The sequence below is a fragment of the Equus asinus genome, chromosome 13, assembly GCF_041296235.1.
Source record: "Equus asinus isolate D_3611 breed Donkey chromosome 13, EquAss-T2T_v2, whole genome shotgun sequence".
Taxonomy (NCBI): domain Eukaryota; kingdom Metazoa; phylum Chordata; class Mammalia; order Perissodactyla; family Equidae; genus Equus; species Equus asinus.
In genome coordinates, this window is record NC_091802.1 from 48,171,195 (window position 1) to 48,197,481 (window position 26,287).

The window sequence follows — 26,287 nt, forward strand, 5'->3', positions numbered from 1 at the left end:
GAAACCTCTAGAAATGCAATCTGATTCATTCTACCCAAGTTAATTATGAGGTAGATAATTTTTTTTTCTAATGAAGACAAATTTTATAAGACAGAGGTACAGAAATCATCTTCTGTTTAGTTTGAAGAAATTTTAGTTACTACTATTGGCTCCTGCTGTTTGATCACAGTTTATTTTTGTTCTTTGAAGTCTGTCTCTGATCAATATTTAGGTCTTTTGAAATAAAGGAGGACTATGACTACATTAAGAAGAGAAGTTAATTTAAGGAAGATAACTGATTTTTTAAAAATGAGAATACATTTCATGACTCGATTTCGTGGTGGCCTGGTGGTTATTCTCACACTGTTACAGAAAGAAGTCTACAGTGGGAAGATAACGATGCTTATGAATCACCTCCGTTCTTAGCATTTCTTGCTGAAAGTGTTTTAGTCCAGGCCAGTGTGCCTACTACCTCTGTGGTACACTGTTGATTTCATTTTTCTTCCAATATTTACTTTTGGTCTTGGATCAGTTATTTAGCTACTATGGAATTCTTCAGAAGTATCCCACATTTTGTGCCTAGTGAACTCAGTGATTGTCCTATTTGAGACATTCTTTCTGAGGCTCCATTCTTGCTTCTAAAACCTACGTGCAGGGGAAGGGAAATGTGTAGGTGTTTCATTTATTAACAAATTTACCCTTCTGTATCTATTTTCAGTTTTTAAAAACCATGTGCATTGTGACATTGAGGTTCATATTTTAACAATAATTTAAACAACTTATTAAAATGATCACATAGTAAAACTGACTTTTTTCTTTTGGTATATAGTTCTATTAATTTAACACATGAATAGTTTGTGCAGCCGTCACCACAATCAGGATACAGTATCATGACAGAACAGTATCATCACCCCAGAAAATGCCCTTCTGCTGTCCTTTCGTAGTACCCCTTCCTATTTCGTAACCCCTGCAACCATCGACCTTTTCTCCATCCCTATAGTTTGTCTTTTTGAGAATATCACACAAATGGAATCTTAAAGTATGTAAACTTTTGAAACTGGCTTCTTTTACTCTGTCTTTGAAATTCATCTAAGTTATTGCGTGTATTGAAAGTTTATTCATTTTTATTGCTGAGTAGTTTTCCATTGTCACTTGTTAAAGGACATTTCAGTTATTTCCAGTTTTTAGCAGTTATGAATAGAGCTGCTGTAAACTTTTGTGTACAGAGTTTTGTGTGACCGTAAGTTTTCATTTCTCTGGGGTAGCTGTCTGCGGGGAGAGGGAACTGCTGGTTCATATTATGAGTATATTTTTAACTTTATGAGAAACTGTCAATCCTTTTTCCGGAGTGGCTGTACCATTTTACATTCCTACTAGTATTATATGAGAGTTCCAGTTACTCCACATCACTGATATTACCAAAATTTTAAGTTTAACCATGTGATAGTGTAATAGTATCTAATGATGGCTTTAATTTGTATTTCTCTGGTGACTAATGCCATTGAACATCTTTTCATGTGCTTATTTGCCATCATTATATTCTTTTGTTTTTTTTGAGAAAGGTTAGCCCTGAGCTAACATCTGCCGCCAATCCTCCTCTTTTTTGCCGAGGAAGACTGGCCCTGAGCTAACATCCATGCCCATCTTCCTCTACTTTATAACCATCATTATGTTCTCTTTGTGGAGTGTCTATTGAAATCTTTTGCCCAGCTTTTAATTGGATTGTTGTCTTATTGTTGAGTTTTGAGATATCTTTATATATTCAGATACAAATCTTTTTTTCAGATATTTGATTTGCAGATAGTTTTCTCTCAGCCTTTAGCTTGCTTTTTCATTCTTTTAACAGTATCTTTCAAAGAGCAAAAACATTTAATTTTAATAAAGTCCAATTTATCAAATTTTTTTCTGTTTTTGGATTGTACTAACATGGATAGATTTTAAAAAAGTTATGTTCAAAAAAGTGATGAAAGGTAACTTAGTGATAGGAATGTTCTCATAAAGTTGACTTTTGTGGAAGGTACAAATGTTATTTTATAAAAAGGTGGTGCTAATTAATATACTCCTTAGTCTTAGGACATTGGACTTTTGTTTAACCAAAGGAGATGACTGGCTTAGGTTTGTGAGGTTTTTCACACTTTTGTTTCATGATAATCACTAATGTGGTTAACATGTATACTTTTATAATGCAGGACTTTCTAGGAAATTAGTCTTTAAGACTGTTCCAGAGCCAGCCCTGATGGCCTAGTGGTTATGCACTCTGCTTTGGTGGCGCAGGTTTGATTCCCAGGCTTGGAACCCCATGACTCGTCTGTCAGTAGCCATGCTGTGGCACTGGCTCACATAGAAGAACCAGAAGAACTTCCAACTATACACAACTATGTACTGGGGCTTTGGGTGGGGGGAGGTGGGGCTGGGAAAGAAGGGAAAAAAAGGAGGGAGACTGGCAACAGATGTTAGCTTAGGGCCAATCTTGCCCTGCCAAAACAAAAAAAGGACTGTTCCAGAGTTAAAATGGTAATATTTTACATTCACATTAGATGATTTTGGTAGTGCCTGAGTTTGAGTTTCTACTCCACTGGTACAGCATTAGAACTGGGATTGTTTCTGGGTTCAGGATCAGTGTCATGGCTAAAACCATGAGCTGCATCAGACTGACTGGATTTGAATCCTGCCTCTGTTATTTACAGTCTAACTGTGCATAAGTAACTTAACTTCTGTGCTTCCATTTCCTTATCTGTAAATGATAATGAAAATAATAATATCCATCTTATGAGATCATTATGAGGATTCATTATCTGGCACACAGTAAGCATTCAATAAATAGTTCTTGTTATTATTGCTGAAGTAGCTTTATGATAAAGTTGTTTAAACCATGGTTTTAGAATTATATTTTCAAGAGGCATAATAACCAAATATTACACTAAGCCATTTCTCTCACATGCCATTTCTCTTTATACTTATTGTTATTAGTAATCAGTAACTGCAACCAATGTTATCAATAATCATGTGTATATACACTGTTTTATAAGACAATCATCAGCTCATTTGGCTTTTCACATCTTGTGAGGTACTAATCAGGTATGTCTGCATCTATATCTAAATTAGCTGCAACTGCCTTGAATATAGCTAAACTAGCTTAAGCTAGAAAGAAATTCTTGACTCACCTAACTGCAAAGTCTAGGCAGGCTCTGGATTCGGGGGCTCAAGTGATGTCATCAGGACTCAGTTTCTCCCTGTGAATCAACTCTGCCTTTTCTTGTATAGACTTCAGTTGTAGGCACTACATATTAGAAAAATGGCTGCAGCATATTCAACCCCCATAGCCCTCAGATTTTGGATTCAGCAGGAACGAGTCCCTGTCTTTTTCCCAGAAGCCTCAGCAAAAGTCTCATGATGTCCAATGATGTCTCATTGGCTCTTAAGAGGTCACATGTCTTACCCTGAACCAATCAGTGTGTTTGAGGCTCTGTGACTGGATTGGCCAGTTCTGGTCACATGACACCTTTGGATCCCTGGTGGGGTCGGCTCTTCAGGAAGCACGCGGACTGAAGGTGCGGGTGAGGTGAATTCTCAAAAGGAAACTGGGCCTTTATTACCAGGAAAAGGAATAGACACCCAGTGGCCAAACAACCTATGAGATATTAGTTTCTTTTTATAGGTCAGCAACAGATCACTGGAGTTGATGGATTTGGATTAGAATCTTGGTTTCTGATTCCAAGTTTTTTGCCTATAAAATTACATTCTCCAAGTCCATGTTCCCCACAGGGGTGGGAGTTTGCAGAAAGTTACAGTGTTTTATATTCTTTTGGTGAAATTTGGATAATTTTTAACGAGAAGAGAAAGAATCAAGGCAGATAAGGGTGGACCTCACCATGGGCAGATGTGGTGCTTCTTGCTACGCTGGTGTTAGTCATCTGACTCAGCTCCAGTGACTTCCATTCCCTGGGCCTTTCTGTCCTGTGGGAGAGGCTCTTAGAGACTCAGCTTGGTCAGTGTCTACCCTTGGATCAGGCTCTTCTGGCCAGGCAGCAGGATCATAGCTATAGATGTATCTGTGTATCCAGACAATAGTGGCAGCTGCCCGGTGAGGTGTATCTGGGAACTGGCCTCTTAGAGGAGAAGTTGTTTTAGATTTCTTGCTGTTTTTTCTACAGTCCATTTGAGCATGGCCTGAAACATTGTCTCACTTTGACTTTGGCAGTTTTTGTTTTATGTTTGAGAAACTACTTTATCTTCAGCAGGAATATGTATAGCAAGGTCACGCTGTTTTCTGAAAACCCAAAGAAAACAGTTAAACAGGGACCTGCCTTGTACTGAGATCCACACTACAGCAAAGTACCCCTCTAATGAGATTCAGGTAGGTCTTAGTTAGAAACTAATTATCAGGATCTGATTAACAAAGGTAATTTTGGTAGAAACCTTCACATCCACTTCTGAGGTAGGCATCTGAGCCCAATGTATCAGAGCTATTAACTCTCTAAATTCAATCATTTCCCCCCAAAGCTCCTGAAGTTGATAGTTCTGCCCTTAATCTTTACTTATATATTAATGTTGTTGAGATCTCCCTAGCAAACATTTTTGGTGACTGACATTGACACTGGTCTTTGTGATCTCCCCGTGTAGTCAGTTTTAGAGGTTAGCTTGTCTTTATCAGTGACATACAAATGCATTGTTTCTCCAATGGCTATTCTTACATAATCATTATCAGTTTACTGAGATGGTGAAAATAATTCCTCTGTCAAGCAGGTAGAGTAGTTACATAGAGTGATATTTTATTTTCTCTAAATACAGTATTGTATGTTGAAACCAGTAAAGCGATTTCCACTTTATAAAAATGGAAAATTTGACATTTTAGGGACATAGTAATAGCTAACACTTTCAAACACTTACTGTGTGCCAAGCTTTCTTTTAAGTGCTTTACGCATACTCTTTCACTTAATCCTTACAGTAACCATAGGGGTAGGAATTAGTTGTCCTCTTGCCCTTTTAGACGTGAGCGAGTTGGGATACTCAGGTTGAGTCACTTGCCCCAGGCCATGTGAGTGCCAGAGCTGGTGAGTTTTGAGTGCAAGTCCTCTGGCTCCGAGCCTGTGCTCTGGATCACTATGGTGCATTCTCTCCCTGGGAAATATTTTAGCTTGTACGTTACGAGTTTTTCTTTTCTTTTTGTAGTATTTTATAGATGTGAGCTGGGAGTTTTATAGGAACAATTTGCTAATTCTAGGGCTTTTGGTATCCATGAGTTTATCCATCTACTGTTGGCTGTGCTCTGGCAAGCAAACACTGTATGCTTGTCTCTATCAGTGGTTCTCAACCAGGAGCAGTCTTACCCCACAGGGGATATTTGCTAATGTCTGGAGACATTTTTATTTTTTTAATTTTTAAATTAATTTTTAATTTTTTATTTTTTTATTGAGTTAATGATAGGTTACAATCTTGTGTGATTTCAGTTGTACATTAATGTTTGTCATTCATGTTGTAGGTGCACCACTTCACCCTTTGTGCCCACCCCCCACCCCACCTTTCCCCTGGTAGCCAGTAATCTGTTCTCTTTGTCCACATTTTTAAATTCCGCATATGAGTGGAGTCATACAGAGATTATCCGTCTCTAACTGGCATATTTCACTTAACATAATTCCCTCAAGGTCCATCCATGTTGTTGCAAATGGGATGATTTTGTTCTCTTTTGCAGCTGAGTAGTATTCCATTGTATATATATACCACAACTTCTTTATCCATTCATCTGTTGATGGGCACTTAGGTTGCTTCCGTGTCTTGGCTATTGTAAATAATGCTGCAATGAACATTGGGGTGCATAGGACTTTTGGAATTGCTGACTTCAAGCTCTTTGGATAGATACCCCGTAGTGGAATGGCTGGATCGTATGGTAGTTCTATTTTTAATTTTTTGAGAAATCGCCATACTGTTTTCCATAGTGGCTGCACCAGTTTGCATTCCCACCAGCAGTGTATGAGGGTTCCATTCTCTCCACAACCTCTCCAACATTTGTTACTATTAGATTTAGATATTTTTGTCATTCTAATGGGTGTAAGGTGATATCTTAGTGTAGTTTTGATTTGCATTTCCTTGATGATCAGCGATGATGAGCATCTTTTCATGTGCCTATTGGCCATCCGTATATCTTCTTTGGAGAAATGTGTGTTCATGTCTCCAGCCCATTTTTTGATTGGGTTGTTTGATTTTTTGTTGTTGAGTTGTGAGAGTTCTTTATATATTATGGATATTAAGCCTTTGTCAGATATATGACTGGCAAATATTTTTTCCCAGTTAGTGGGTTGTTTTTTTGTTTCAATCCTGTTTTCATTTGCCTTGAAGAAGCTCTTTAGTCTGATGAAGTCCCATTTGTTTATTCTTTCTGTTGTTTCCCTTCCCTGAGAAGACATGGTGTCGGAAAAGGTCCTTTTAATACTCATGTCAAAGAGTGTACTGCCTACGTTTTCTTCCAGAAGCCTTGTGGTTTCAGGTCTCACCTTGAGGTCTTTGATCCATTTTGAGTTTATTTTGGTGAATGGTGAAAAAGAATGGTCAATTTTCATTCTTTTACATGTGGCTTTCCAGTTTTCCCAGCACCATTTGTTGAAAAGATTTTCTTTTCTCCATTGTATGCCCTCAGCTCCTTTGTCAAAGATAAGCTGTCCATAGATGTGTGGTTTTATTTCTGGGCTTTCAATTCTGTTCCATTGATCTGTGCACCTGTTTTTGTACCAGTACCATGCTGTTTTGCTTACTGTAGCTTTGTAGTAAGTTTTGAAGTCAGGGATTGTGATGCCTCCAGCTTTGTTCTTTTTTCTCTGGATTGCTTTAGCAATTCGGGGTCTTTTGTTGCCCCATATGAATTTTAGGATTCTTTGTTCTAATTCTGTAAAGAATGTCCTTGGGATTCTGATTGGGATAGCACTGAATCTGTAGATTGCTTTAGGTAGAACGGACATTTTAACTATGTTTATTCTTCCAATCCATGTACATGGAATGTCTTTCCATCTCCTTATGTCGTCATCCAATTCTCTCAGAAAGGCCTTGTAATTTTCATTATATAGGTCCTTCACTTCCTTGGTTAAATTTACCCCGAGGTATTTTATTCTTTATGTTGCGATTGTGAATGGTATTGTGTTCTTGAGTTCTTTTTCTGTTAGTTCGTTATTAGAATATACAAATGCTACTGATTTATGCAAATTGATTTTATACCCTGCAACTTTGCTGTAGTTGTTGATTACTTCTAAGAGTTTTCCAATGGATTCTTTGGGGTTTTCTATATATAAGATCATGTCGTCTGCAAACAGCGAGAGTTTCACTTCTTCCCTCCCTATTTGGATTCCTTTTATTCCTTTTTCTTGCCTGATTGCTCTGGCCAGGACCTCCAGTACTATGTTAAATAAGAGTGGTGATAGAGGGCATCCTTGTCTCGTTCCTGTTCTCAGGAGGATGGCGCTCAGTTTTTGCCCATTGAGTATGATGTTGGCTATGGGTTTGTCATATATGACCTTTATTATGTTGAGGTAGTTCCCTTCTATGCCCATTTTGTTCAGAGTTTTTATCATAAATGGCTGTTGGATCTTGTCGAATGCTTTCTCTGCATCTATTGAGATGATCATGTGGTTTTTATTCCTCAGTTTCTTGATGTGGTGTATCACGTTGATTGATTTGCAGATGTTGAACCATCCCTGTGTCCCTGGTATGAATCCCACTTGATCATGATGTATGATCCTTCTGATGAATTGCTGAATTCTGGTGGCCAAAGTTTTGTTTAGAATTTTTGGATCTATGTTCATCAGTGATATTGGCCTGTAGTTCTCTTTTTTCGTGGTGTCCTTGTCAGGCTTTGGTATCAGCGTGATGTTGGCCTCATAGAATGTGTTAGGAAGTGTTCCATCCTCCCTAATTTTTTGGAATAGCTTGAGAAGGATAGGTATTAAACCTCTCTGAAAGTTTGGTAGAATTCCTCAGGGAAGCCATCTGGTCCTGGGGTTTTATTCTTTGGGATGTTTTTGATTGCTGTTTCAATCTCTTTCCTTGTGATTGGTCTGTTCAAATTGTCTGCTTCTTCTTGAGTGAGCTTTGGGAGATTGTAGGAGTCCAAGAATTTATCCATTTCCTCTAGGTTATCCATTCTGTTAGCATAAAGTTTTTCATAGTATTCTCTTATAATCTGTTGTATTTCTGCAGAGTCTGTTGTTATTTCTCCTCTTTCATTTCTGATGTTGTTTATTTGAGATTTCTCCCTTTTTTTCTTTGTAAGTCTGGCCAGGGGTTTGTCAATTTTATTTATCTTCTCAAAGAACCAGCTCTTTGTTTCATTGATCCTTTCTACCGCCTTTTTCGTTTCAATAGTGTTTATTTCTGCTCTAATTTTTATTATTTCTCTCCTTCTGCTGACTTTGGGCTTTATTTGTTCTTCTTTCTCTAGTTCAGTTAGTTGTAGTTTATGATTGCTTCTTTGGGATTTTTCTTGTTTGTTAAGATGTGCCTGTATTGCGATGAATTGTACTCTTAATACAGCTTTTGCTGTATCCCATATGAGTTGGTATGGCATATTATCATTTTCATTTGTTTCCACGTATTTTTTTTTTTTTTGATTTCTTCTTTAATTTCTTCAATGATCCATTGCTTGTTCAGTAGTGTATCGTTTAGTCTCCACATCTTTGTGCCTTTCTCAGCTTTTTTCTTGTAATTAATTTCAGGCTTTACAGCATTATGATCAGAGAAGATGCTTGTTATTATTTCAATTTTTTTAAATTTGTAGAGGCTTGCCTTGTTTCCCAACACATGGTCTATCCTTGAGAATGTTCCATGTGCACTTGAGAAGAATGTGTATTCTGCTTTTTTAGGAAGAAGTGATCTATATACGTCTATTAAGTCCAATTCTTTTAGTTTTTCGTTTAGCTCCACTATTTCTTTGTTGATTTTCTGTCTGGATGATCTGTCCATTGATGTGAGTGGGGTGTTGAGGTCCCCTACTGTTATTGTGTTGTTTTTAACATCTTCCTTTAGGTCTGTTAATAGTTGCTTTATGAACCTTGGTGCTCCTGTGTTGGGTGCATAGATATTTATAAGCGTTATTTCTTCTTGATGAAGTGTCCCTTTGATCGATATATATTGTCCCTGTGTGTCTCTCTTCACCTGTCTTATTTTGAAATCCACTTTGTCTGATATAAGAATTGCAACACCTGCTTTTTTTTCCTTGCTATTAGCTTGAAGTATTGTCCTCCACCCCTTCACTCTGAGCCTGTGTTTGTCCTTGGAGCTGAGGTGTGTTTCCTGGAGGCAACAAATTGTTGGATCTTGTTCTTTAATCCATTTTGCCACTCTGTGTCTTTTTATTGGAGAGTTCAGTCCATTTACATTGAGAGTGATTATTGATGCATGTGGACTTAAAGCTGTCAATCTGTTGCTCATTATCTGGCTCTCCTGCTTTTCTCCTCCTGTGTGCTTTATCCTACCCATTTGATACTGCAATTTCATATGCTGGGTTTCTTAGATTTTTCCTTATTTATGTTTTGTGGCTCTGTTCTGTTTTTTAGTTTAGTGACTACTCTGACGTTTGTATTTAGAATCTCGTGTATAATATAGTCTATTCTCTGGTGGTCTCTTACGTACTTGGCCTAGACTAATTTAGTCCCTTTGCTCTTCCCCTCCTAAATTATTATTTTCATTTCTTATTCCAACTTGTGTTATGAGTTTGTAGTTAGAGTGATAAAATCGTCTTTGCTTTGGTAGTTTCCTCCCCTTTATCCTAATGCTATGGTTGAATATTTGCTATCCTATTCTGGTTCTATTTATCTGTCTCCCTACTCTGTGGTTTGTGACCCCTTTCTCCCTTTTTTCTTTTTTCAGGTATGAGAGCTTTCTTGAGGATTTCTTGTAGTGAAGGACTTTTGGTTACAAATTCCCTTAACTTTTGTTTGCCTGGAAAAGATTTAATTTCTCCCTCATATCTGAAGGATATTCTTGCTGGATAGAGTATTCTTGGCTGAGGATTTTTATCTTTTAAAGCTTTTGAATATGTCACTCCATTCTCTCCTAGCTTGTAAGGTTTCTGCAGAGAAATCTGCTGAAAGTCTGATAGGAGCTCCTTTGTAGGTTATTCTCTTTTGTCTTGCAGCCCTGAGTATTCTTTCTTTGTCATTCATTTTTGCCATTTGTACTACTATATGCCTTGCAGTAGGTCTTTTTACATTGACAAATCTAGGAGGTCTGAAAGCTTCCTCTACACACATTTCTCCCTCAATCCCTAGATTTGGGAAGTTCTCTTCTATAATTTCACTAAGCACACTTTCTGCTCCATTTTCCTTTTCCACGTTCTCGGGAATTCCCGTGATCCTTAAATTCTTTCTCCTCATTGAATCTGCTATCTCTCTAATACTTTCCTCATTCCTTTTAATCCTTAGTTCTCTTTCTTCCTCTGTCTAGAGCCATTCAGCCTGTCTATCTTCAATTATGCTAATTTGCTCTTCTGTGGAGTCTGCCCGGGCATTCAGGGAATCCGTGTTCTGTTTTATCTGGTCCATTGTGTTTTCCATCTCTAGTAATTCTGTTTGATTCTTCTTTATAATTTCAATCTCTTTTGTGAAGTAACTCCAGAACTTGGCTTGTTTCTCTATCTTTCTCTCTACATCATTGAGTTTTTTGATTATAGCTGCTCTGAACTCATTTTCAGTTAGTTTACCTATTTCCAAGTCCTCAGGACTTAATTCTGTGTTTTTATTGTTTTCCTTCTGGTCTGGGTCTTTTATAAATTGCTGGATGGTAGAGGAGCGGTTTTTTCGCATGGTGGTAGAATTTGGTTGCAGTTACAGCCTGTTGCCACTAGATGGGGGTTGAGCACCGTGCGTTCTGAGCTGTCCACCTTTGGGCAAGATGGCGGTGCCCAGCGCGGTTTGCCGGGGTGGGAGCGGTTTCTCTAACGCACTGATCTGGATTCAGATCAGTTCTGTTCTCTGGTCTCCCGGGGCCCTGGGTTTATGGGGTCCCTGTGCACGGAAGCTTTTCCCCGTCAGCGGGTTTCCACTGTACCAGCAGCGGGAGTCCTAGACATCCCCTGGTCACGCAGCCCCACCCCTGCTCCTTCCCGGACCCGCGCGGCAATCCTGGTTTCTAGGGGAGGGAGCCACGTTCTCTCCTACCCCGTTCCAGCTCCTCCGAGGCGGGCAGCAGGGGCTCCGTCATCTGTCTTTTGATACTGTAGGTCTCTGAGTCCTGGCATTAGGTTCATTAGCTGAAATTCAGGGTTTTTTTTTTCAGTCCTTTGTTGTACTTTGGAGGGGAGAGAGTCCCAGGTCAGCTCACCCTGCCATTTTGCTCTGCCTCTCTGGAGACATTTTTAGTTGTTACAAGTCAGGGGATGTGCTGCTGGCTTCTACTGGGTAGAGGCCAGGGTTGCTCCTAAACATCTTACAATGCACAGGACAGCCCCCTACAACTAAGAGTTATTCAGCCCAAAATGTCAGTAGCATCAACTCTGGTCTATATAATTAGTTAGTGGTTAACTTGTATTGCCATTCTTATGTCTAATGGACAAAGTCACTGTAGAAATATAGAAATCATTATTTTTGAATTTTTTTGATAATTAATTTCACCCAGATTAATGCATGTTTGTATAAGGGGCATAAATAACAACTATAACTTAAATATTTAAGTTCCCTTAAGCCAATCTGGGAATTATAGCTCACTGAAGGAAAGCTGAGGAAATTTAAAGGGAGGCCACATAAAGAATGAGGATACAGTACTTTAAATATTTGTTGGATTATCTTGTGAATAACAGTTAGATTTCATTTTTTGTATTAAAAGCGTTAATTTGTTAAGTGTAAACATTTAAAATATCCTGTAATTTTAAAAGCTGGGTTTTTTTTTTTTTTTCCTGAGGAAGATTAGCCCTGAGCTAACATCTGCCAATCCTCCTCTTTTTGCTGAGGAAGACTGGCCCTGAGCTCACATCCATGCCCATCTTCCTCTACTTTATATCTGGGACGCCTGCCACAGCATGGCTTGCCAAGTGGTGCCATGTCCGCACCTGGGATCTGAACCGGTGAACCCCAGGCCGGCGAAGCAGAACATTCGCACTTAACTACTGTGCCACTGGGCTGGCCCCTGTTTTGGTATTTTTTTTTTTTTAAAGATTATTTTTTTTTAAGATTTTATTTTTCCTTTTTCTCCCCGAAGCCCCCAGGTACATAGTTGTATATTTTTAGTTGTGGGTCCTTCTAGTTGCGGCATGTGGGACGCTGCCTCAGCATGGCCTGATGAGCGGTGCCATGTCCGTGCCCAGGATCCGAACCAGCGAAACCCTGGGCCACTGAAGCAGAGCGCGCGAACTTAACCACTCGGCCACGGGGCCAGCCCCCCGTTTTGGTATTTTTTAATTAAAAATTTCAAACTGAGAAAAGTAGAGCATATTATACTGTACCCCATATATATACCACCCATATTTAACAAATGCTAACAAATATTGAAGTCCTTTTTGAACTCTTCCTCATCCCATTCCTTAGATACTTGTACATTTTTGGATAGACCAAGAATCTCAAAAGTTGAAGGGACCTGGACTTCTTCTGATGTCCATCATTGTGCTTTACTCACTGCTGTCTTTTGGCTGCCCATCAACAACTTTCTCCCCTTATCTTTCACTGTGGTATATAGGCAGCAGATGGCTACAGAACAGCTAGGAGAGGGTGGAGCCAGGTTGTCATTATCAAAGCTGGAGAGGCCAGGCACAGAGTATATGTGTAGGCTGGAGAGAGACGGGAAGGACAAATAAGTACCTTGGGGCCAATTGGTGAGGTGGAAGGTAGGGAAGAACAGGAGTGAGTAAGGTGAGAGCAGGCGAGAAAAGCCACCTCCAGGCCTGACGGAGCTGGAGGGCAGCAAGCCTGATCCTCTGAAGCAGGATTGTGATTGGCAGGTCAAAGCAGTTTAGGTCTTCTCTGCCCAGGTTTTCTGTTCCCTGCTACAGAAGTGATATAACTAGGGAGAGGCCACTCTTAAATTCTCAATGTCTCTTGCTTGGAGTATTATAGTGGTCTCTTATTAATGGCAACGCCTGCTTCTCACCAGTTCTTCACAGGACTTACATATGATACATTCCTTCTTTATTTAAAAACTTTCCATTGTACTCTATTGCTTATGGAATAAAGCGCTCACTTCTTGTGGCATTTGAGGTCATTCATAGCTCCTCCTCCTCCTCTTGACACACCTGGAGTTTAAGTTGTGTACTCTCTCCTCTTGGTGATTTCTCTTGAACTCTTCTCTCTGAAAAGCTTGCGTGTGCTCCCCCTGTCATCTCTGTGTGCTGAACTTCTGTTCACCTTTCAAGGCCAGCTCATGCCTTTTGGCAGATGGAATAAGTCTTTCTTGTAATTGTTCACTTGTGCTTTGCCTCTCTTGCTAGAAGCTGAGTTTCTTGAAAGCACTGGTGACATGCTCCATCTTTGAATTCAGTGCTGCTAGCACAGGGCCTGGCCTCAGGAAGTATTTGCTGAATTGAATTAATAGGCAGTTCAAACTTGCATTTTTGTCAGTTTTTTATATTGGTGGCAAAAATCCGGTATGGTATGGATTTTGATCCTCTGCAAACATAGTCACAGAATTTGACTGAAATTGGGAGGTTTGGATGTGAATCATTTCTGCACCTTCTCGTTAAAAAAAAAAAGAAGCCTTCATGGTTTGTTGTACTTTGCAGTCAAAGTCATGTTTCATTTATAAATTTGTTTCAACTATAAATTTGATGTATTGTTCGTATAATCCTGACTTATTGTTGACATTTTGCTTAGATCTTAGTAAAGACTTGGTAAAATATAGAAGAGAAATATAGATTTGGTAGCATCATAGCTGCTGCTCAGCTGCGACCTTGATCAAAAGGCTGGTTGAGAGTAACCATTCAGATAGATAATTAAGCCAGCTGAGATAGGAATGAGGTTAGACTTTATGATTAATAAGTTTTGAAACCTTGTTTTACTTGTTCTTTTTCCTTCTCTTTAGGATTTTTGTCCCTGAGTCATGGAAGACAGAAGAGCTGAGAAGTCATGTGAACAAGCATGTGAATCACTTAAGAGGCAGGACTATGAAATGGCCCTAAAGCACTGCACAGAGGCCCTCCTTTCTCTTGGCCAGTACTCCATGGCCGACTTCACAGGGCCATGTCCACTGGAGATAGAAAGCATCAAAATTGAGAGTCTTCTTTATAGAATTGCCTCATTTTTGCAACTGGTGAGTCAACAATATCAATAAGCCAATGCTGAACCATGTAAAGTGACCTCTTCCATTGAGTGGGGACCACTGCTGGTCATTCCCTTTACAAATCACCTAATTCTGGCCTGAAGAGATGAGTGAAGAGGCTCATCATCGCTGAACATCTTTGTTGGCAAGCAACTGTGTTTTTAAGCCTTAAAAATCGTACTACTGTATATAGCGTTTTAGATTCTTCACTCATTTGGCAAATATTTATTGAGTGCATACTGTGTGTATACTATGTTCTAGGTACTTGGTATACGTTGGCGAAAAAGAAACAAAGATCATTTCTTCATGGTACTTTTTCTAGTAGGGGAACAGACAGTAAACAATAGACACTATACATAAATAAACACTTTCGATTGTTAGAAGGTAGCAATATGCATGAAAGAAGTAGAACAAGGCAAGGGAGATTGGGGGTATTAGGGTTAGGGGTCAGTTTGCATTTTTAAATCAGGTGCTCAAGATAGGTCTCATTGATAGAGTGATATCAAGGAGGTGAGTGAGCCATGTCAAACCTGGAGGAAGAGCATTAGAGGTAGAGGGAACAGTCAGTGCAAAGACCCTCAGGCAGAAGAATGCCTGCCACATTCCAGAAGCAGTTAGGAAGTCAGAGTGCTGGAGTAAAGTGCATAAGGGGGAGAGGGTAAGAGGGGTAGATCCTGTGGGGCCCATCAGGTTGCTGTAAGGACTGGTTTTTATTCTGTTTGAACTGGGGAGCTGTTGTGAGGTTTTGAGCAGAGGAGTGGTGTGATGTGATTTAAAGGAATTCTTGGCTTTTGTGTTGAGAATAGACTGTGAAGGGGTAAGAGGAGATGCAGGGAGACTAGTTTGGAGGTTATTGGAATAATCCAGGCCAGAGATGACAGTAGATCAGACAAAATGGTAGCAGTGGCGATAGTGAGAAGTGGTTTGGTTCTGGTTATAATTTGAAGGCAGAACCAGTAAATTTTCCTAATGTGTTAAATGCAAGAAATGAGAAATAGAGAGCAGTCCTAGATTATTTTGACATTTTCTCGTCTGAGCATTTGGAAAATGGAGTTTCCTTCAAGTGGGATGAAAAGACTGTAGGTGGGGAGCAGGTTTTTGTGGGGAAGATGGGAGTTCAGTTTTGGGCTTATTGAGTTTAAGACGTCATTTAGATATCCAGCTAGAGATGTTAAGTAAACAGTCAGATATGCAAGAATGGAGTTTGGGAGAGAGATCTGGGCTAAAGATAGTAATTTAAGAACCGGTAGCCTCTAGATGATACATAAATTCTTGAGCCTGGGTCAAATCACCAAGGGAATGAGTGTACATAGAGAAGAAGAGTGTACATAGAGAAGAAGAGAAGATAGATGCTTTCTATCTCCAGTAGTCTTGTGGTGCTATGGTGTTAAGAGGTTGGGGAGAAGAGGCAAAGCAACCCGAAGAGCAACCTGTGAGGTAAAGGAAAATTGAGAGCAAGGTGTCCTAGTAGCCAGGTGAAGAAGGTGTATCTCAATGAGGGAGTGTTCAGCAATGTCAACTGCTGTGACTGGAGAAGTGAGAATTGACTAAGCTGTGAGAAGGTATCTGAATGGGTACATGTAAATATAGACTGTGTGTCTAACTGGATACAGTGGAAGTCACTGGAGAGACCTCCATGAAAACATCTTCCATGGAGTGTTGGGTGAACGTCTGATTAAAGAGAGTTTAAGAAAGAATTGGAAGGAATCGAATTACACGAATACACACAATTCTTGAGGAGTTCTGACCCAAAGAGACACAAAAAAAATGGACATGGTAGCTGGTGGGAGAAGTGAAGTCAAGAGAGGGATTTTTTAAGATGGGAGAGAGAAAAGCATGTCTGTTTATAGGACTGAACCAATAGGAAGCAAAATTTTCATGATGTAGGAGCAATAGAGGAGGCTTGCTGGAGTAATGTTCTTGAGTAGGCCACAGAGCAGATCTGCACAAGTGGTAAGATGCACTTTAGAAAGGAGTGTGGATGGTTCACCTGGTGACAGGTGGAAGGCAGAGAATGCGCTGGGAAGTGGGTGGACCTGGTGGTGACACTCTATGGAAATTCTCTTCTCATGGCTTCAGTTTTCTGAGTACGGTCATTAGCTGAGAATGAGGATAGGGAGGAGGTTCTGATGATTTGGGGTTAGAGACGGTGAGAAGCAAGAGTGTGAGTAAATGGACTAGGGAAGTATATTATGGTGTTTATTTGTAGAGTACCATGTAATCCTCAGAGCACATGAGTTAGCTTTGCGCTGTGAATATTAAAATGATTAAACTTTGAAACAAAGCTGAGCTGCTTTTTGATAAAACCTCTATTTTAAGCAGCCCTTGAACTACTTAATTTCATCTTGTATCTTTTATTTTGCAGAAAAACTATGGGCAAGCTGATGAAGATTGTAGGCATGGTATGTTTAAAAATATCCCTTTTCCCTTTTGAATTATTTAATTGAGCAATGTTTAAGATTTGATTTTTTTCATATGCTAATTTCAGAAGTGATTATAATGCTTAAAACCCCTCACTTTACTGTGGTGACTAGTGACCAATTTGGATGACGAGTTTCTGCTGCGATGGGTGTACATGTGAATGTTGTTTCTAGTCACCAGTGTTGACATTCCTTTCACTCCCTTGGGAACATTGATAGTGTCCTTTTATAGTTTGTGTGAGTATTTTCAGTTGATAAGAGCCAAATTTTAAGAACTGTAACACATATTGATTAAAATGTTAAGCTTGGATAAATGGAAAGGCTGGGCCTATTCCTCCTAAAATGTTTTTTTCTCCTTCATTAGAAGATTTCCCTTAGAGAGAAGATACTGACTAGAATGCTCTTTAGTGCTTCTTCCTGTTTTCTTTTGGGCCGGAAGTTGGTTAATAAGATTCTTGCTCTTTGGATATTCAAAGAATAGAAATCCTTTTCTTCGTGATTGCTGCCAGTTCACTAGAGTGAATCTAGGAGTGAGTGGGAGAAGGGCTCCCTGTACGTTCTCACACACTCTTGGTGGGATTTTTTGCACAGCTCAGTGATTTGGATAATATAATGTTTCATTTATCCAGAGTTGGGGAGAGGGGCTGAGGTGTTTAACATAAGTTAATTTTTTCTGTTTATTCCTTTGTGTCAAAACTTTTAAAAGTATTAACTATTTTTGTTGTAAACCTTGCAAAACGATCTCACATACTCCTGTGGCATATTGGACATAATTTAACCATTCATTAAGGATCCAATGACCTCTTTGTGAACCTCGCTTCATAGAATTGTACGCTTTGGGAGTTAATGGAATTTGAGATGTATCTAGTACAATCTTCCTTTAACAAAATCCTTAGTATCTGTGGACATTTAAAAATTACCAGCAAGCCAAATAATAAAAAGTCAAATAATGTAGAGGAATAAAAGAGAATCATTTCTCCTTTTTACTCAATCATTGTTACTAGTTTGCTGTATCTTCTGTACCTTTCTCTATAGTGATAAACACAAATGCTTATAATACATAGATAGGGTTTTTCCTTTAAAAATTAGAAAATAATTATGTGATCATTACAAAGCAGCTTTCTTTCTTACATACCAATAGATCATGGATCTGTACTAAGTTAACACGCCAGCTCCAATTCCTGCTTAATGTTCCATAGTATAGATGTGCCTTTATTCAGCCATTCCCATATTGATGGGCATTCAGGTGGTTCTAGTTTTTTAGTTTGTCATTATAGTCCATCCTGTAATAAACATATATTCATTCTTACTGTTGCCTTTGTTTCTGAAGGATAGATTTAAAAGTTGGATGTCTGGGTTAAAATATATACTTATAATTTTAGTGAACAGTCAGATTAGTTTTAAATACACCCACCAGTCACATGCGGGAACGCCCATTCCCTGTAATCTCATTAACACTGGAACCTATTGGTCTTTTTTTTTAATTGAGGTCACGTTGGTTTATATGGGACCTATCAGTCTTGACATTTGCCAGTCTCGTGTATAAGAAATGGCCCTTTTTTCTTTAATTTTTACTTCTTTGGGTACTAGTGAGGTTGATACAGTCTTCTTATTTTGGAGATGTGCAAAGTCCCAGAGGGTTAAATGACTTGTGAAAAGTCACAGAAGAGTAAATCCTGTTGGTGAAGGAGCATATGGAAAAATGTTGCATTTTTCTGTTCTTTTATTTAGCATATTAAAGTTAAATACTGTTTTAGAACTACTGAATTGCCAAAATAAAAGTTTAGCCAGGAAACTTTTGGAGGTGATGGGTATGTTTGTTACTTGGATTGAGATGATAGTAACATGAGTGTATACATATGTCCAAACTCACTAAATTGTGTACATTAATTATATGCAGTTTTTTGTATGCCACTTATACCTCTATGATGTTGGGGAAAAAGGGTTAACCAATGTCTGGGATAAAGTTGTAATGAAATGAGTGTACTCTTGTGGTGTTGGTGGAGTGTGAAGTGGAATTCAGTTTGGTAATATGTTTATACCCTTTGACCCACTAATCTCATTTCTGTGATACTATCCCAAATAAATAATCCACAAGAAGGAAAAAATTATTTGCGAAATGGTACTCATTGCAGTGCTGTGTGTAAAGTAAAAGATCGGTTAGCTTCCGGTAAGGGAGGAGTTCATTAATTAAATTCTGTGCATTCCTTGTTACGATTCATGTGATAAGTAAGGACACGAAAAATGCTTGTTTAAGTGCAAAATCAGTGTGTATAAAGTTGTTAATTTGAAATAGACATTTGGGAATATTGGCTATGTTTATACATATATATTCTTAGTTGTAGAGTTGTGCTGTTTTGTGTAATTTATTTTCTTTTCAATTTTTGGTAACATTATTTTTATGTAAGATAAAATACCATGGGTAAGCAGTCAATTAGTAATAAAAGGCAAGACGAGACTCTCCATCTCTGTTAATTGTTATGCTGCTTTGTAGTGCCGGAGAGCCGTGAAATAGCTCCTATCTTGATGGCCCCAGACTTTATGTTTGCATTTTATGTACAGCATTGTCTTGATGTCTGTTCCCTCACTGTCAGACTATCAGTTTGCATTCCTTGCAACTCTAAACATGCCTCATTGCTACTGCCCTACCCCTCTTCTCCACTTGCTGCGTCTGACTTTCTGATTTCACTCAGGCAGGGTTAGGAAATCAGGCAATCTTTGTCATGGAATTAAAAACCATTAAAAAGTTTTATTGTAAAATATTTAAAACATACAGGAAAGTAGAAGAAATAGTAAAATAAACATTCATATTCTTAAAACTTAGATTATAACATTTTACCATATTTACTTCATTTATTTTTTCTGAAATATTTAAAAATAATTACAGATACCATATTTATCCCTAAATACTTCAGTATGCATCTAAAAATAGACCATAACTACATAACCACAATATTATTATTAACCTAATAAAATTGACAGTAATTCTCTAATATTATCTAAAACCCTGTCCATAATCAGATTTACCTGGTTGTCTCCAAAATGTTTTTTATGGCTGATTTGTTCAAAGCAGGAACTAATCAGAGTCATAAAATTTTAAAGTTGGAATTGTACTTCAGTAAGAGTAAATAGACTCTGAGTAAGGACTCAAGGACATCTTGAAAATAAATTTCATAGGCTTGAAGTTCATGGATTTTAGTTTTGAGTTTAGTGTTGAGTTTTGGATAGTAAAGGTTGCCAAGCTGGTGACCACTGGATAAGTGAGGGGGTCACGTCTGTTTTCATTATCTGGAAATAAGTTGTATTTGGCACAACAGGAAAACTTTCATTAAATAATGATTTTTTTTCTGCCTTTGAAATATTCATTCTATAGGAAACCTACTTTTTTTTACAGTAACAAAATGGAATGAGGTAAATGGAGAAAGTGAAATCAAAAGAAAATCTTATCAACTAAAAGAGTATTGTATTACATGTAATGTGTAGGTCTAACTCAGTCGTCATAAAATGACTGTTTTTCATAAGGCTGCAAGACTTTTAAACCCTATTGAGAGTGTCATTAATTTAAGAAATCATCATTACAAACAAAGGAGTTTGGGGCATCCGTTGACGTTTATTGTAATGAGAACTTGCCCTGTGAAGTAAATGATTCAGTAACTGGCTTCCCCTGTTGAATAGAGGCTGATGGTATTAAAAAAGGTGAATTGATACGTGATTGATTGAACCTTGTACACTTTCCCTGGGGGAAAATGTGGCATCTTTACCCACCTTTCTTTTCAGAAAAGTTTTGGTTAAGTAGATTTTATAGTAATTAAAAAAATTTTTTTGAAAAATATTTGGTTAACAGGTAGGAATATATATGCTCAGAATTATCTCTGGGTCAGACCCTCTGAAATGTGTTATTTTATTTAATCACATTGTAATATCATTCCAGTTTTGCAGGTGAGGAAACAGGCCTTGTGAGATTAAGTAACTTGCTTAGGAGCACAGGGCCAATCCAGAGTGAACCGTGGTTTTGAAGTGAGGTCTTTCTGATCTGGAAGGCTGTACGCCTTTTCTTTATCCTATACCACTGACTGTGTATTCTTTAGAATTTTGCAGATGATATTCTTTTTTGGCACAATAAACTTGGAACAAAAAGGCAAAGGGTGTTTTGTATTATAGAAATGAAAAAACTGAGGCTCAGGATCACTTAATCCTTGGTGGGATGGGGACAAGAATTTGGGTCTTCAAGCCCCTAGTCCATCCAGTGTTTTCTATTCGCCAGACTTTTAAAATAGGGATGCATTCCAATAATATTTATGAATTCATTGTTCTTTAGATCCAGTTACAGTAACTTTTTTTTAATTTCATGTATACAAGCCTTATTTTTCCAACAGGAATTTTAAAAACGTTTTTGTTTTGAAATAATTATAGATTCACAGGAAATTACAAAGAGAGTACTAAGAGGTCCCATGTATGTTTACCCCACTGGTTACATCTTACATAACCATAGTACAATATAAAAACCAGGAATGCATAATTCTGTGTCATTGTATCATGTGTAGATTTGTGTGACCACCAACATAATTGATGCAGAATTATTCCATCACCATGAGTACCTCACTTACACAACCCTTTATGGTCACACTCACCACCCTCCCTCCCCCCATTCCTAATCCCTGACAACCACTCATCTGTTCTCCTTCTCCATAATTCTCTCATTTTGAAAATGCTACATAGTGGAATCGTGCTCTATGTGACTTTTTAAGATGGCTTTTTTCCCCTCACCCTCATGCCTCTGAGATCCATCCAAGTTTTGCGTATCAATGTTTCATTCCTTTTTGTGGTTGAGTAGTATTCCATGCTATGGCTGTACCACAGTTTGTTCTCCGAGGCTTTATGGAATGGGGTATTGAGTTTCACTGTTCCTTTCCCCATAATTCCTATTAACAGTTTTAAATAAAGTTCTTACATTTAAATCGATAGGAATAAAAAGTTAAATTATAGAATACTAATTTCGGAAGAGAATAAAGTCAGGAAAGTGAGTGTATATAAGATATGAGGTATGAGTTAAGTTTGAGGACTGTTATTCTCTAAATATCGTACTCTTTTTTTTGTATGAATAGAAGTTTAAGTAAGCAATAGTCTTTGAACTTATGTGAAGTCAAGTGCAAGAGTCTCAGCATAGTTGTGTGACTGTCTGTTCTAGGCATTTTCTAATTTCTGCAAGGTATCAACTGTAGTCAGGTGTGACATCTTAAAATGTATTTCATGTTTTTTTTCACTCATGGCATAAATATTTGTTAGCATTAATTTTTTATTAACTGAAATTATACACAAAAGGAGAGAATTTAAAATGAATGGTACTCTACAAAATCTCAGTAAATACTGTACCAAAGAGAGACTCAAAATTAAGATTATTGTGAACATCTAAAAATACAACTCTCTCCCATAGGGCAAAGAGAATAGTCAGAGGAGTAGTAAAATATCAGTTTTTCTCAGTAAGCAAATTATTAAAAAAAAAAAAAAAGTAGGCAAATTAACCATGGAAACAATGAAGTAAAGGAGTGCCTTAGAGGATCTGGGAAAAATTTTGCTTTTTCCACAATTAGGACTACAACGGAGATGGCAAGAGGTTGACTTCGAAATTGAAATGGTGGTGGGGGAAGATTTTTAAGATTAAAAAGTACAGTTAGATTGATTGCTTTTATAAAAAAGCCTCTTAATCCAGTTATTGAACAGTTAACAGAGAGTAACTTTACTGTAGCTACTATATAGCAAATGCCTCTTGGAAATTAGGATTCTTTATAAAGAGGAAGTTGAAGGCACTAAATACAGCAAATTTTCTCTCTCTCTCTTTCTCTAATGCATACACGGTGTAGGACAGGCTACTTTTGCAAATATTTTAACTTTTTAAGTAAAAAGTATTCAAGCATGTAGATGAAATAAAAACCTTTTACGATGACCTGGGAACCAGGTTTCAGTTTTGTTTTTATGCTTAATTGTGTTGTCAGCTTTTTACTGTGTATAATTATATTATATTTTTATAGTAATGAGGAAGTTGAGGAACATTTAATGAGTCAGCTCTAAAATTTAAACTGGAATACTGAAAGTAAATCTGGAGAAATGACCTGTGTTCTTGTAGTGTGAAAATATCCAGAAGGAAGGAGTCCGAGAGTCTTTACAGTGAATTTCAGTTGAAGGAAAGAGCACTTCCAGAAATAAACAGTAAGATCGTAACTTAAAAGCTCAGTGCATACCCAGGGAGGCTGTAAGGGAGATCACTAAGACTTTTGTGACCAGATTTAGACCAAATATTGAAAGGAGCAAGGTAGTAGTGATAAAAAAAAAAGTATATTGCAGTGTTTAAAGCTGGAGATGAAATATTCAGAAGAGGTCTAGGTGATCCCTAACATTGAATACTGTTAGGGCTTTTCATTTTCCAAAAGCATTTTGTAAAGGAAACATTTTATCTACAAAAGACCTTGGTAGGAAGGGCCTAAGATGTCACAAAAGCTGCAGCCCACATGGCCGAAAGTGTGCATTTATTACGATTGGAGGGAAAGAGAGCAAAGGAAAAGGGTTGAGGCAGAGGAGAAGAATGGTGGGAAAAAACTCCACTTTAGCAAAATGGACACTGGAGTGTTTTACCACAGTGTTCTTACTCTGGTTTATGTTAGACTTTTTGTTACTGGTAACAAATGGACATTTTAACTTCTGATTAATAACTTGAGTTAGGCCTTCCACTGTTCAGAGTCTGCTTATAGACCCTCTCTCCCCAAAGTATATACTATTTGGCAAATGAGTTTATTGCCAAGAATTAAATGGCTATTATTTAGGAAGGGAATTTATTTTATATATTTATAAAAGGAATCTATTTTTATTTTTGATTCAGTTCCTGAAGTATTGGTTCTGCGAGTATAATTATATCCAAGCAGTGAATAATTTCACTTTATTAATGACTAAAAGATTTAGTTTTTATGGTCACTAAAAGATTTCTTTTGAAAATTTTGGAAGAATACCTTGATTAGTCTAAGATCTTCAATAAAAGATTTTGGGAATAACTAAGGAATTGATAAAAGAAATAACCTAATATGATCATATTGCTGAAAAAATATAGAATAATACTCAACATTTACTATACTTTCAGCTTGCTTTAAATTACCTTTCTCATTGCAGATAATTCTTTACGAGCAAGGGGAATTACATTTTAATTGTTGATCCTCTCCTTTTGATAGCAAGAGGCTATCAAACCCTAGCTGAGGCTGTTTAGTTGAAATGGTTGACTATTTGGTTGAAACTCCTTTAATATTGTTCAGTTTCTGGTCCAAAACATTCCAAGTAAGACGTATTTCAAGTATTAGAAAATATTACAAAAACTTAAGAATGGGAAGGGCTAGAGACTTGAATACAGCAACTTAAGCTAAGGTGTTCAGGTTTCCTCCTTTGTGACTCGCAGTGGACGGGAAGGAGCAGTTCCGTTTGGGAACAGTTGTGTGCCCACAGTATAATTTTGCAGATTGTTGGTGGGAAGATTTACTTGCAAGGAATTGTAACTTTTCTACAAATGCACAAGATTAGATTATATTTTTAATGTGATCTCTTTTGGCAAGTTTAATTATTATAGTTGAGGCGAGTTTAGTAATACACTAGGCCATACTTTGTTTTCTTTCAAGCTTTTTCAAGATGTTAAATATAATAAGGGACCAGATTGGCAGCATTGCTGTTTAATTTTATGTGATACAATAGTAGGAGACTTTTATGTGTGTGTATGTGGGGAGGATTGTCACTGAGCTAACATCTGTGCCAGTCTTCCTTTATTTTATGTGGGATGCCACCACAGCATAGCTTGACAAGGGGTGCTAGGTCTGTGCCCAGGATTCGAACTCACGAACCCCAGGCCACTGAAATGGAGTGCCTGAACTTAACCACTATGCCACCAGGTTGCCCCGTGAGACCTTTTTATCTCTAATTGTTGACTGTTTCTTTGTCATAGTTCTTCATAGGAATCCTCTAAGAGATAAACTGAATTGCATTTAAAGGCAACAGTTGGAAGAAAGTACATCAGTACTGCTTTTTTGTCTAAAAAAGAGAGAGGAGAGGGAAACATTTTGATAAATATGTTTGACATTCAAACATCAATATAATGGAAGAACTTTTACAAAGTAAAATTCACCAGATACCTTATATAAAACCAAAGATCTTTGAAAAGCATTTGTAAAATATGATGTAGTTTAATACTCTTTAAACATGACATAATCACCTGAGGTTGAAATATTCTTAGATTTTTTTCATTTCCCCAAAACATTCTGTATTTCCTGACAACTAGTTTCTTAATATCCCAGTTACTGAAAATGAACTGGGATATTTCCTTTGCAGTTGTCAGTATTGCTTTATAATTTTTATAAGGGGAAGGTAACATCTATGGAACTCTTATGAGGAGAGTGTGCTAGATACTTTATATAATTATCATGATTAATCTTTACTGCCACCTCATTAGGTAGCCTTTTACAGGGGAGGCAGGAGGATTAGTGAATGTAAGTAGTCCAGACATTAGTAGGACTGTCGTTTTTTTCAGAGCTTTTCCTCTGCATTATATCATTTGATCCTTACAACATATTTTTACGTCTCTATTTTGCAGATGATCACACTGAGGGCCAGAGAGATAAAGTGACTTGCCAAAGGTCGTATTTGAATAGTTTTAGGAATAGTAAGATCCAAAGGAGATGTGGGCTTACTGTGGAATTTTATAAGATGCTCAAGACATTCTTAACAATACTCTATTGGAGTTATTTAGTTACTGGAATTATCCAGTGACAGTTGAGTAATGAATGATACGTAACATGGATGGGGTGAGACAACAGATTGGCCCGAACTAAAAGTAATTGAATAAAACCTTTTTAAATATAGAGTGATTGCAACTTTCAGTTAAGTAATCTGATTCAATAAAGGGAATATACATAAAGATGTTTATTGCAGTGGTACTTTTGGTCGTTAAAAATTGGAATTGTTCTGGAGCAAGGGAATAGTTAAATAAATTGATATGTCTACTTGATGGAACATTATGTAGGCAATGATATGATAAATATAAACGCTGGAATAACGTGGAAAATATTGAATGTGCTGAGGGGAAATAAAGCAGAATACAAACCGTTATATTTACATCAGTTACAATCATGTAACAATTATGTAAATATTCATAAAAATTGGAAGAGAATGTGAATAAGTGAAAACTGTTTGAGAGGTGAGCTTATGGTGAACTCTCATGTAGAAGTTTATTAGTTTTTATAGTGTAATTTGTGTAATAAAATTGAACATTATAACAAAAGGATATATTCAGTACAAGCAAAATTAATTAATTATGAACAATAGATCCAATGGACTTTACATATGTAGTATGTTATGGTTAAGCAGAACATTTCCTTGGGAATAATTAGAAAAAAGTGCAATTTCCAAAATATTTTCTTTCACCAAATTATTTTCTTAGAAAGGAAGCTAAAGTGTGTATAAACTAAAAGTAGAATTTTGGACATAACAGTAAAGAGAAGGATACAGCTTGTTTTACTAGTTGAACCATTAGCAGTTGCTGTGAGAAATCATCTCAAATGACATGGCATAAAAATGATTATATTTTGTATTGTTAGAAATCTGTGCTCCCTGTGATTGAATTAAATTAAATCTGT

General features: G+C 37.4%; 1 protein-coding gene across 25 annotated transcripts in view; it reads left to right on the plus strand.

Annotated features, from left to right (window-relative positions):
* Positions 1 to 26,287, plus strand: part of HELZ (helicase with zinc finger) — a 171,979-nt gene that overhangs the window by 18,085 nt on the left and 127,607 nt on the right. For all 25 annotated transcript variants that reach the window (XM_044744239.2, XM_070482122.1, XM_070482119.1 and 22 more), the window contains 2 exons: positions 13,969 to 14,196; positions 16,571 to 16,607. In XM_044744239.2, the coding sequence (XP_044600174.2) occupies positions 13,987 to 14,196; positions 16,571 to 16,607 (247 nt within the window). In that variant the 5' untranslated portion in view covers positions 13,969 to 13,986. The remainder of the gene's footprint in view (positions 1 to 13,968; positions 14,197 to 16,570; positions 16,608 to 26,287) is intronic.